Below are 14,507 nucleotides of genomic sequence, written 5' to 3' on the forward strand. Positions count from 1 at the left end.
TTAACTTTGAATGTGCAAAAGGGCTGAAAATGTAGCAATAAAACAGAAATTATAGAAAAATAGAAACAGCAGAAAATACAAAATTGAGAAATAAAGCAACAACAAATTTATGAACTTTTTTGTGTGTTCGAAATCGGTAAAAAAGCAAATTTATGAAAAAAATAAATAGTTAAAATAATAAATAAACCAAAAATAAAATAAATAAACAAAAATCCAAATAAATAAACAAAAAATTAAAATAAATAAAAAATTAAATTTCACGAACTAATATCTACTTCTAAAGACAGCTCTGCAAAATAGACTAAAATATTACTCAATAAAAACACACAATTTATTGACTGTGAAAAACGTTGTTTATGAGGTGTGGAGAGCATAAATTACAAAAAAAAATAATTTAAATTTAGAAAACATTTTTTGAATCAAGCTAAAAAGTTTTGAATGTGTTGAGGACAGTAAAGAGCAAAAAAAAATATATAAGAAATTCTAATACTGAAAAAAATCGTAGATTATACAAGTAGATGCATATGTACATATGAGCATAATGCCAAAAACGCAACGGAAAATTTTATGTCACAGCAAAATTAATTTCAAAGTTATTTTGCATAATTGATGCCAGATTAAAAGAAGAGCATACAAATGAACAGTTACGCTAAGCGGTGCTAAATTATTTAAGTTATTGCAATTCGAAAGAACACAACAGCTTGCTAGCAGTTTAAAAATAATGAAATTCAATGAAATACAAAAAATTAAACAACAACAATAACACTAATATTCTAACGATTTCACTGACATACACAAACATATGCCGCTAAGCATTTGCCAAGCGCGTAAAACGTTTATTACGGCATGTTTTACATTTATGCGACAGCTTAAACAAGCAACAACTGCAATAAAAACAAAAACAACAACACTGCAAACGCGCTGTATACGCGAGAGCCACTGACGTACCAACGCCAAGTAAATAACGAAGAAAACAAAAACAAATCAGCAAACAAATAATCATAAAACCGTCAAAAAGGATATGCAACAACAACAACGGCAAACAGCAAAGAAAAACCAACAGCAGCAACAACAATAAAGCTATAACAATAAAGGCGAGGGCAGCAGAGCAAACAAATCCCTTAAAATCAGCGCTACACCCACAGCTGCACAGCACACACACAAACATACTACATACAAACGTACTTTGCACGCAACACCCACAAAGCGTGTGAACCAAAATATACCAAAATAAGAAGAAGAAAATATTTGTAAAGCACGAATTCTGAAAAAAGCGTCCACAGCGGAAAAGGAAACAAGTTGCGGAGCAAACAAACATACAAAGCTTATACAGCCATATGTACACATGTATGTGCATGTAATAATAGCGAAATATGTAAATAAAAAATCGCTGCGAAAAAGTCGCCAAAGAGTGTAGCCTGAAAACATTTCCCGCTGACATTAACACAAATGCTTGACAATTTGTTTTACCAATTTCCAGCCACACCAAGCGACTATATTGACTAGCCATATAAGGCAGCAACAAAAAGCACGGTGTGTGTGCGTGTGTGCACGAGTTGAAGCCAGCATCCTGTGCCGCACGAAAAAGTGCTTTTATACACAAAAGCAGCGCAGCGGCGTCGACGTTGACGCCAAACATCCGGTGGGCGCGTTAAGGCCACAAGCGCGGGTGCGGGTGTGAGTGTTTGGGTCCGTTCGTTGCTCGCAACACTAGGCAGCATCCAACGAGCGCGTATCCTTGCCGCAGCGCCGACTGTCGCTTGGGACACATTTAAATGTGTGTGTAATAGCCCGTGAATGTCCTGTGGCTACTTGATTTTGTTTTTTGCGTACATTTCGTGCAACCACTGTGTTGCCACAGACAATTGTCGTTGCTGTTATTAACAGTGAAACGATCGAAATAGTGCCCCATAGCTTGCTTATAGCTTTGCTAACAGTGTGTGCAAAATAAAAGCTGCTTTAAGCGTTAACAACAACGTGAGACTACAACAACAACACACGTGTGTGTGAAAAGTGTTAAGAAATGGCCGCCTACACGCAGTTTGGTTATAATTATCCGTCGGCAAATCAGGTGAGTGAAGATTTGCTTAGAGCTTAAAAGCAAATTCGTAGAAAAATTAACGCTTTTGAGTTATTTATTTGATTATTCTCATAAATTAACTGAAATGTTATTTAAATTATGCTAAGAAAATAAAAAAGAATTCATATTACACAATGGCTTCCACTATACGAATTTCAAATCAATTAAAGTCGAATTAAGACACTTTTTTTTAATGAAAATGTATTTGCCCAAATATGTATATGAAGGCGTTTCATTAAATGCTTTATTTAGTGTGGTCATTACGAAGTGTTCTTATCAATTTTTGTATGGCTCAACGTTGTGTTTTAATTTAGTACTATCTATTATTATTAATTGACTATTATAAGTGATAATTACGAAAGTTATACTCAGATTATCACTCATTATCACGCTAATTAAGGGTTTGTGCTATTCTGGGAAACCAATTTTTTTTCTTGAAGTACGACTTAGGTTACTTAAAACTGTACTAAAGCAGTAGAGTATTGAAAAATAGATTTTTTTACTGTTGTTGTTGTTATTGTAGCTTCAAAAAACATTACTAAAATATTGCTGCAGAGTCTACAGTCTTTGACCGTATAAAAATTCGGGTCCGTTCCGTTTATATAGACCCGACTGTTCTAGGAACGAATTTTTATAGTATCGAATTGTTTCGTTATTCGACTTTAGCATGAATTTTTTAATGCGTCGTTCTAAAAAAGTATATATATAGTATAAATAATCTGCTTGATTAATTAAGCCCTGCCCATCTGTCTGTTTTTTGAGATATCGAACTGAAATTTTGCGCACTTCCTTTTCATCTCATGAGCTTGCTTATCACACAAACTAACCGATCAAAATTAAGTTCAAGTATGAAAAGTACCATTTTACGATATAGTACTACGAGCAAAAAGTAAGTCCTTCTTTACATATATTTAAAATTCTTAATTTATTTTTCTAAATCTATGCCGCCCAATACACTTGTGACAACGTTTTTTCCAATACTCGAAACAGTTTTTAAAGAAAATTTCTGGAATATCCTTCAATGCGGATAGCGACTCACTTTTAATGTCTCCAATTGACTCAAAACGGTTTCCCTGGAGCGAACGTTTGATCTTGCTGAAGTAAAAATTCCAGAAGTCACACGGTGCTAAATACGGTGATTGTGGCACAATATTGATTGAAAATTTGGCGAAAAGCTCACGAAGAATCAATGCAGTATGCGCCGGGCCTTAACGTGGTGCATGAACCAAAATTTGTCGGCCCATAATTCTGACCTCTTTTTTGAAACATCTTCACGAACGTCGTATAAACACAAATAGTATTTCTTGTTGACAGTGTGGCCATTCGGAAGGAATTCGGAGTGCACCACATCTCTATAATCGAAGAAAGCTATCAACATGACTTTGATTTTTAACCTGCTTTGACTCACTCGGCTCACCTTTACCACAATATTCTGGCGATTCATCGTCTGTTTTCGGGTCGTAAGCACAGATCCAAGCCTCATCGATAGTAATAATACTGTCATATTCATCTACAACAAAAATAAGCGACTTTTTTCATTTTTAGAATTTATTACGTTTATGTTCGTAGAGGACTAATAAGCTTATTTGTATCAGACAGAAAATAAACTTTAAGAGCTAAACATAAAAATTCCATTTTATTTTGGTGACCGGTGTAAATGTCGATTCATTTTTAAAAAGGATGAAATTTACATTTCAGAGTGGCTCACGAATTAAAATCTTGTTGCTTCGATTTTTATCTGGGAAAGGTGTCTGAGGAAGCCGTATGAAAACTTCAAGTTGACCTATTCGGTCGTTTCGAAGAGGTTTTGCCCAGCCCCCATATAGACCAGACGTGTGAATTTTTATTTTTTGCAAAAATAAAGAGAACTTTTTAGAGCCGTCGGTTCAAGACAGCTGAAAATCGCGGAAACAGCTAAATGTTAACCCAAAAGTCGAGCTTTAGAAGTGTTTCCGATTCCATTCCGATTCGAGCAGATTCCCTTGCAGTCGAACAATCTTCTTTTTCAATACGACGTGTTGTATAATTACGTTGATCTGCTGTACGTTGGGAACGTCAAACAATATTGGTGCGGCCTCTTCGTGGCATTATTGAATAAATTTCAATCATTTACCTTTCAAACAGCTGAAGTAAAGAAAGCAAACGATCGAATTGAAAAATTAAAATAATTCACGAATCAATTCGAAAAAAATTGAAATAAAAAGGTTTTGTATGGAAAACTATCTGGTTTTTTTAATATGTATTTTCCAATTTTTTGAATTTTGTTTCGATAGATAGATTAAAAAAAATAAAAATAAAAATAAAAATAAAAAAAAAAAATAAAAAATATAACAAAAAAATGAAAACAAAATTTTAAGGAAAAAATATTTTTTTTATTTTCTAATCAATAGCTGTGTAAATGCCTTTGCTTTTCCATGGTCCTTTAAATATTTGTAAATTTCTATACCAACGCATACTCTTTGCTATAATACGACCTCATTGCTTTAACCCAGCCTCTTGCTTTTAAGTATAAAGCAATGATTCTCCCAGTTTTTATTGCTAGAACTTTATTTCTACAAAGTCAAATACATTCACTCATACATTTATTAATCCTATCTTCACTGCTTTTCACCATTCAAACCCCTGACTCATACGCAAATTCTGCACAAAATTATTTCGCACTAAAAACGTGTTGAAACCCATAATTAGCTTAATGTTCTAAGCAGACAAGAGCACAACTTAACCTCCGCTGCCCCGCACAGCACTTGACTCCTTGTGGCGCAGCGTGACGAACCCGAGCAACGCTCATGAAACGTGATTAAATTTTAAATCAACGCTAATTTCGGTTGCCGCCACCACTGTGCCTCCGTATGTATGTACATATGAGTGTGGCTAAATACCCAAGCATAACGCGCCACACAACATTCAAAATAATTTTATTATAATTTTAAAAACGTTCGATAATTAGAGCAAAAGCTTATAAAGCGGATAAAACAAGAAAACTACGATTCTTTTATGCAAAAACAGTATGTGTGCGTGTGTGTGTAGTTTGTGGAAAAGTAGAAGTTTAAATCACAAAGCGCCACAGGCATGAATATTCAGAGATTAAAATTGCTGCGCCATGGAAGACAGTGTCAGACCGGGGGATACAGGGGAGGCAGGCAATGGCTTTGCAACTATTGGCCGCAGGGCAGGTTGTATGTGGCCGGTGGACTGTGCTGGCGTTTGGCGAGCGTTGGTCGCGCGTTAATTCAGCAAATTATGCAAGGAAATGTTTGCAACAATTTAGGACAACGCCACAACAGCAACAACGATAGCCAGCATAGCAATGGCGAATGTATAGGTGTGTGTGTATAGGTCTAGGAGTAGGGCAGGTAGCTTCGTTTGCAACTTGCATATCGGTAATTACACAACGGTGGCAGCATTACATATATACATACATATGAACAGAAATTTATGTATATATAAGCTTAATGTTTATATGGTGCATATATATACATACATATATTGATTATGTATATATGCATCTCATATACATATATCTCAATAATGCATCCCATCTGCCTTGCGCTTCCCTCGCATGGCGACTTCCGTTGCTGCTTATTTGGAGATAATTTACACTGCACTCAAAGCGCTATCGCAAGCTTCTGTATGCGCATATGTGTGTGTGTTTGGTGCAGTTTACTTACTAGTATGTTGTTTTGTTTGCAAATTTGCTCCTTACGCAGGACCTTAACGCTACCGCAATGCGTTTAAGCATTCAAAGTGTATTTGTACACAAACACACACACATAAAAATATATGTTTGCATATTCATAATAAATTGGTCGGAATGGCTACCCATTTATTATAATAAGCAAACTTGTCTTAAATTATTATAATTAAAGTAATGCATGTATGTTCAAGATTATCGGCAATTATAATTACACCCCATTGAAGACACATTGAAGAAGCTCGGAGAGGAAGTTTTCGTTGGAACTGTATAAGCTTTTTAGGTACATAATCAACTTCCTTGCAAATATTGATATACAATATATAGAAATATATGTGTGGTAGTAAAATACATATATATATATATATTATGTATGTATGTATATGGTATATGCAGTAGCCTTAACATTTTCAGCACATTTCCTTGTAGTAATGATGATTGTGGCTAAAATGAGTTGAAATTATGTAAAATTAAATTAATATGAAATAACTAAGTTATTGAATTAATTTCTAGTATCATCAAACTGTAGTTTATTATGTAATGTCATGTTATTGAGTTTTAATGAAAATTTGATAAAATTAAAATTTGAAATTATACAGGGGCGGATACAGAGCAGTATTTTGGGGGTGGACTATATAATTTTGTACTATCAACTCAAAGTTCTTTTTTCGCGTAGTCTCACTTATGATGGAAATTATATCTCTCAAGTTTTTTAACTGTGTGGATGCGCCGCTGAATTATATACATATCTACATAAAAGGTGATTCATATCGAGAATCCCTACTTTTCTTAAAAGAACTTGTTTTGAAAGAAAAAAAAAACATAGAAACTTCAAATTTAATAGCAAATGTTTATAATAATTCGAAGAAACATTCTTTGTCATTTCCTTTCCAAGATTATCTCTTCCAAATGTTGGCCGCGGCTATGTCTCAGATGGTCCATCCATTGAGTACAATTCTCGATGACTCGTTCGAGCATTGCGACAACAGGCAACTGGCAAATGATATACGAGATTATTTGCTCCAAAGCCTGAATCGAAGCGTAATTTTACGCATAGACTTTTCATATCCCCACAAGAAGAAATATCACGGTGTGATATTACATGATCTTGGTGGCCAATCGACTAACCCAAATCGTTATTTTTTCTATATGAAAAGACAGATTTTGAAACTTTTCTGTTTGCTTTACGTTCCAAAATTCGGCAAATTTTGCTTGTTTACATACACATTGAGCCAGAAATGGGTCTCATCGCTCAACAAAATTTGGTTCGAAAACGTCGGATTTTCTTGGAACATTTGAAGAGCCCACAGAGCTAAGCGACGTCGCTAGGAAAGGTCGACCAGGTTCACTTTCTACACAAGCTACATTTTATACGCTTTCCGTTTAAGATATCGACATAAAATGCGCCAAGTCGTTTCAAATGTCAGTTCGAGCTGAACGGCGCCGAATCGACTCTCCACAGTCTTCGTGTAAGCCGTAGCTGAGATGCTGCTATATTTTCTTCAGTGCGCGCTGGAGATGGCCTAATATTATTCAATAATGAATGCTGGGTTTCAAGATGGATGATGATGTTGGGAACAATATGCTCAGTAAGCCAATTTTTTTGAACGTTTTGAAAAAAGCTACCTCTACATGGATCACCCAAGTTGTTGAAGTAGATGGGATGTTCGTATTAACACCATTTATGATCATCAGAAAACGGTAAAAATCGGCTTTGTTTGTTAGTATTTATGTGAATATCGATTTTTCGGTAATTTTTTTAATTTTTCCAATTTTATTAAAAACAGTAAAATTAAAATTTTCTCTGCTCCGCATCATAAAAATGTGCATAAAGAAAATGTCCGCCAAATTTCTAGTAAATCGGTTGTTTGGAAATTAAGATTTCTTTAAATGCTTGAAAAAGGATTTTCGAAAAACAAAAATGCTTTTAAAGTTTTAAGTTGAGCTTTAGCTAATCTAACTCAGCGAATTGCCGTGACATTTTAATGCTCATAAATATTAAATTATGTTGAATTTTGAAAAATCCTTTACAGAAGATATTCTAGTTATTTAGTTGCGCTCCTGTTTTTAATTTCTAGATTAGGATACCACCTTTTCTCGATGAGTCTCCTAGTTTCTTCAAAAGTGGAGTTTAAAATACTTAAATAGAGCAACAACTTCTGCTTTATACATATATGGCTTTATAGAAAATATTCCTGCTCAGTTCATTGCCATTAAGTGTATAGCTTAATAGCTGTTTTCTCTCAAAAGAGTTCCTCTATCTTTGTAGCATAAAAGAGATATTGTGTATGTAGTAGGTTGAACGTCCAATTGTAAAATAACACCATGTCTTATTCAGGGCTTTTTTAGAACTTTTACTAAAAAATATATAAAAACAAGGAAAAAGTTAGGTCGTACCCATAATACCCTTCACAGGTAAATTTTTCATAGCATAAAATTAAATAAAAATTCATATCTTGTTTTTAATCGGTCAGTTTAATCGGTTAGTTTAATCGGCGACTATATGCTATATAAAAGTCCAATCTGATACCTTGAATAATAATTTATACCAAATTTCGTGAACATCGCTTGCAAATTAAAAAACTTTTCCATACAAGGGCTCGGGTTGGATCAGTCAGTGTGTATGACAGCTATGTATATGGTTATAGTTGTTCGTTCTACAATATTACTTCAGAGATTGTAGCGATGCTTTGGGGTAATGTCTATGCCAAATTTTGATTTTATTATATTTTTTTTATAATTTTCCAAAGATTTGTTGTTTAGATTTTTTTTAATTGTTGTAAGAAGAGTACTATTCATATGAAATATTTGCATATATTGCAATAAACAAAAAATTTCACAATGAAAAAAGAGTAGTCGAATGGAACATGCCAGCACATAATATGTCTACACGTCTCTATATACAGACTTTTGTATGAGCATGCAAGAATTTATATAATATTACATTATATGTATTATATAACGCGTATGTAAACATTTTTTGAAGTCTACCATTGACTAACAACAACTCTACAGAATATTGTTGTCAAAGCTTTGTACTAACGGGTGATTTTTTTGAGGTTAGGATTTTCATGCATTAGTATTTGACAGATCACGTGGGATTTCAGACATGGTGTCAAAGAGAAAGATGCTCAGTATGCTTTGACATTTCATCATGAATAGACTTACTAACGAGCAACGCTTGCAAATCATTGAATTTTATTACCAAAATCAGTGTTCGGTTCGAAATGTGTTTCGCGCTTTACGTCCGATTCAGCGATGAGGCTCATTTCTGGTTGAATGGCTACGTAAATAAGCAAAATTGCCGCATTTGGGGTGAAGAGCAACCAGGAGCCGTTCAAGAACTGCCCATGCATCCCGAAAAATGCACTGTTTGGTGTGGTTTGTACGCTGGTGGAATCATTGGACCGTATTTTTTCAAAGATGCTGTTGGACGCAACGTTACGGTGAATGGCGATCGCTATCGTTCGATGCTAACAAACTTTTTGTTGCCAAAAATGGAAGAACTGAACTTGGTTGACATGTGGTTTCAACAAGATGGCGCTACATGCCACACAGCTCGCGATTCTATGGCCATTTTGAGGGAAAACTTCGGACAACAATTCATCTCAAGAAATGGACCCGTAAGTTGGCCACCAAGATCATGCGATTTAACGCCTTTAGACTATTTTTTGTGGGGCTACGTCAAGTCTAAAGTCTACAGAAATAAGCCAGCAACTATTCCAGCTTTGGAAGACAACATTTCCGAAGAAATTCGGGCTATTCCGGCCGAAATGCTCGAAAAAGTTGCCCAAAATTGGACTTTCCGAATGGACCACCTAAGACGCAGCCGCGGTCAACATTTAAATGAAATTATCTTCAAAAAGTAAATGTCATGAACCAATCTAACGTTTCAAATAAAGAACCGATGAGATTTTGCAAATTTTATGCGTTTTTTTTTTAAAAAAAAGTTATCAAGCTCTTAAAAAATCACCCTTTACTTAGAGACTAAAAGCTCTTTTTAATGATATACATAAGTGAGCAATCAATCTTAAGGGGTTCCATGGGTTTACGGGTCTCAAAAAATCAAAATATTTTATTGATTTATTAAAGTTTACAACATCTCTACAATATTGTCCAAAAATTTCAAGTAGTAATGATTTCGGAGATACAGCCTTGGGAACTTGCGCGCTCGAGGCTAGCTAGGTTAATTGTGCCGTCTCAAAACGCGTTTTTCTCGAAACGGGGTTTTTGAAGTCGGTTAACGAGATTTCTCTAAATATTAAGCCGATCCGAAATTTTACACAGGTCTTTGAGAAACTATTCTTAAATACTTGGACTAGGGATTTTTTTTCGCTTACAGCTTTAAAAAAAACGTCCTGTGATTTTCACTGAATTTTTTAATTTTTTGTAAAAATGTCTGCCAAAAATCCAATTTTCAATTGGTTTTCCTTTGTCTAAGTTCTAAGTTATGGTTTTAAGATGTGCGGGCTCATCTTTTTTTTCGAGGGGTCACCGGAAATGGTGTGGTAATGGCCGAGTTTAAAATATTTTTTCCAAAAATTTCAGAGTTTCTTTGTTAATAGTGCATGTTTACAATAAAAAATTCTAATAAAATATTTAATTTTTATATGAGAAAAAAATTCTTGAGGAACCCATGTAATCCCTTAAAGTATTAAATAAAATTTTTGAAATATTCTCCGCCCAATTACATTCAACAAAAATAAATCAAAACTAGATTCGTTTAATTTTAAATCCTCTAAAACTAACTCTCCCCACTTTCTAACATAAAAAAGGGTTGGGTAACGCTTAAATATTTAGAATTTTGAAGCTTTTAATTTTTGTAGAAAATATGTTTTGGCATCATTTCAATTATGGACCCAATCAAACTAGTTACATAACTAGTTACCTATCTAACTTCAATACAATTGCATTTAAGACTGGGTATTCATCAATATTTATTCATAAATGTATGTCTACGCATACTTGGACGCATACGTGTCCCTGTATCAGTGCATATGAATTTTTATGAGGTGTCCTTATTATCCATAACCGAATGCCGAAGACAATGCGTTGCAAAAATGCACATTGATTGCATGAATGAATGAGCGAATGAGTGTGGCAGGCGCAAAAAACAAAGCAGACGACATGCACAAAAACAAAATATAACAAAAACAATAAAAATAGCGCAAATAAGCGCAGAAGCGGCAGAAAGGACAAATGTACACACACACATACGTACAAGCCTTGGCAAACAGGGCTAGACGGCAAAAGGCATAGCAGAAATTTTTCAGTTCCACATTCCATAATTGATTTATGAATTTTTAATGTGCGTATGCGCGTTGAAAACACAATAGCAACTAAGCGGCACAAGCACACATGCACACATATGCATACATGTGTAAACGTAAATGCACATATGCATACATATGTATGTACATATGTCCGGAGGCTGCGTAGCATTTGGAACAATGCAAAAACTTCTGTTAAGCAGACAGCGGTAGCAGCATTTATAGCAGCACAACAACAACTCACGCAATTATTGTCATTCTGCAGCAGTCGCCGCTGAGCGCAATCATTATTGCTGCTACTTTGCAAACAATTTTTTTCGGCCAACTTTTCAACTCATTGTGTGAATATTTAAGTGAGTGCCTGGCTTTGTGGAGGCGAACTTCATTACCAGTTGCAGGCGCAGCAGACAGCAACGGCGGTAGCCAAAGCAGCGCCACTCGGCATTTTTTGTGTAAAAACAAGCGCTCACAACAACATATACTGTAAATATGTATGTATATATTTGTGTAAGTTGTTGTTGCTGTTCTGCCTGTTGGCCAAATGTGGTTTTTCAAAGTAGTTCAACGGCTTACCTTCGCTTTTTGACCACAGCTACTGTTATGCGTTTTATTCTTAGGCTTTGTTATTGTTGTTTTTGTCAGTTAACTTTCGCAAAAATAAAAACTTGCAAGCATTAGTTAAGCCTTTTTACCTTGCGGTTGTGCTTTTTTACGCTTTTAATTTTTCGGCACCAATAACGGCATCGGCCAAGCGCTCTTTGTAGTTGTTGCATTGGCGTTGACCAGCAAATTTATATGCAATAAAAATGCGCTCGAAGATTTCGCCAATTCAACTGTATTTATATAAAAGCCATAAATCATAAAATTAATAACCGTAAATTGACGGCAGCGTCTCGAGCTGATCGCAGCGCTCTTTAACATTTGGCAATGAGAGGGTGTATTAATGTTTTTGTGTACTCATTATTTGTTCTCTTTTACTTTCTTCTTCTGCGCGCTCAACCTTGTGCACATTTCTTGGACCAAGTTGAATAATCGCTGCGAAAGTTATTAATTTCGTAAGCGCCTCTATTGGATATTTCGTTATGTGGGAGCTTTCCTATATATATTCGCTGCAAATTCTTAAATCAATGAAAATGTTTTCAACATAATTCAATGCGAATAAATATAGGAAAGCTCCCAGCGCGATATGAAAACTTTTCTTATATATCTTCGAGCAGATTTTTTACCTTGAACAGGGTTTATTAGTCACGAATGAAACGTCGGAGACCCTATAGTATTAGGTTAGGTTGTCAAATATGTCCCTTCCGCCTTTTTGCTCTTCATTCAATGCTTTGTAAAAAGTTTTACAGATTTAGTTCAAATATGCACCGTTTCGTTCGTTAATTTGTTTCCATATAGACGGCAACTTCAGAATACCCTCCCTCGTAAAAGTCCCCTGCTTATTTGCGAAGAACTGGGACAGCCACTTTTCACAAGCCTCTTTTGACCAACAAGGGCGTTCGCCATGGACAGGAACAGGTAGTAATCACTTGGCGCTATGTCCGGGCTATATGGTGAATGCGATAAAACCTCCCATTCGAGCTCCCGTAGCTTCTGACTAATCATCAAGAATGTGGTGATTGCCTTCCAATTCCACCAAATACACAGCAAAACCTTCTTGGCCGTCAATTCCGGGTTGGCCACTGTTTATGACGATTCACCGGCCTTCGACCACGACTGTTTGCACTCGATATTGTCGTATGTGATCTATTTTTCGTCGCCAGTCACCATCCGCTTCAAAAATGGGTCGAGTTAGCTCCGTTTCAGCAGTATATCGCAGGCCTTGATTTGGTTCAGACGTTTTTTTTTGCGTCAAATTATGCGGCACCCAAACATCAAACTTTTTTGTGCCTTCTGCAGATGGTTTAATATGGTTTGGTGACTAACTCCCATCTTCTGGGCGATGTCACCAGATGTCACATGCCGGTCAAACTCGATGTTTTCCATGATTTGATCGGTATTCGTCGGCACAGGTCTTCCGCCGGCTGGCTTATCCATGGAGTCGTTTTCACCCGCTCTGAATCGTCGAAACCATTCCTCCACAGTTCGAAGTGATAGAGTACCATCCGTCAAAACACCATTAATCTCACGGGACGTTTCTCTAGGGGATTTGCCTTTAACTCCATGTTTACACGTCTATAACTGTTGAATACAATATTTAAACTCATCATACAAAGCGTCGTTTTGTAGGTTATGTGAAGACCTTTCAAACGATGTATGGTCATGCCAGATACTAGCTGTGTAACGCTCTATACATAGTCGCGAAATTCAAAAGACAAAAAGGTGGAAGGGAGATATTTGACAACTTAAATATATTAGGTATTTATATCTATATCTATATCTATATCTATATCTATATCTATATCTATATCTATATCTATATCTATATCTATATCTATATCTATATCTATATCTATATCTATATCTATATCTATATCTATATCTATATCTATATCTATATCTATATCTATATCTATATCTATATCTATATCTATATCTATATCTATATCTATATCTATATCTATATCTATCATGTCCGTCAATATGTACGTTTATCCGCCCGTCTCTCTGTTCGCGTGTAACTAGTTCCTTAATTTTTGAGATATCGACCTAAAATTTTGCAGACGACATTTTCTCTCAAAGAAGCTGCGAATTTGTCAAAACCGCCGATGTTGGACCGCTATAGCATATAACGGGTGATTTTTTTGAGGTTAGGATTTTCATGCATTAGTATTTGACAGATCACGTGGGATTTCAGACATGGTGTCAAAGAGAAAGATGCTCAGTATGCTTTGACATTTCATCATGAATAGACTTACTAACGAGCAACGCTTGCAAATCATTGAATTTTATTACCAAAATCAGTGTTCGGTTTTTTTTTTTTTTTTCGGACAAATTTTGTTCAGCGATGAGGCTCATTTCTGGTTGAATGGCTACGTAAATAAGCAAAATTGCCGCATTTGGGGTGAAGAGCAACCAGAAGCCGTTCAAGAACTGCCCAATGCACTGTTTGGTGTGGTTTGTACGCTGGTGGAATCATTGGACCGTATTTTTTCAAAGATGCTGTTGGACGCAACGTTACGGTGAATGGCGATCGCTATCGTTCGATGCTAACAAACTTTTTGTTGCCAAAAATGGAAGAACTGAACTTGGTTGACATGTGGTTTCAACAAGATGGCGCTACATGCCACACAGCTCGCGATTCTATGGCCATTTTGAGGGAAAACTTCGGACAACAATTCATCTCAAGAAATGGACCCGTAAGTTGGCCACCAAGATCATGCGATTTAACGCCTTTAGACTATTTTTTGTGGGGCTACGTCAAGTCTAAAGTCTACAGAAATAAGCCAGCAACTATTCCAGCTTTGGAAGACAACATTTCCGAAGAAATTCGGGCTATTCCGGCCGAAATGCTCGAAAAAGTTGC

The 14,507-nt window shown here is 35.7% G+C and overlaps 1 protein-coding gene across 1 annotated transcript in view; it reads left to right on the top strand.

The window, feature by feature from the left end:
* Positions 1–636: 636 nt before the first annotated feature.
* Positions 637–14,507, top strand: part of LOC105233945 (homeobox protein caupolican) — a 43,651-nt gene continuing 29,780 nt past the window's right edge. Inside the window, exon 1 of the mRNA XM_049459412.1 lies at positions 637–2,071. Coding sequence (XP_049315369.1) covers positions 2,024–2,071 — 48 coding nt within the window. The 5' untranslated portion in view covers positions 637–2,023. The remainder of the gene's footprint in view (positions 2,072–14,507) is intronic.

Source organism: Bactrocera dorsalis, chromosome 5 (assembly GCF_023373825.1).
Source record: "Bactrocera dorsalis isolate Fly_Bdor chromosome 5, ASM2337382v1, whole genome shotgun sequence".
Taxonomy (NCBI): domain Eukaryota; kingdom Metazoa; phylum Arthropoda; class Insecta; order Diptera; family Tephritidae; genus Bactrocera; species Bactrocera dorsalis.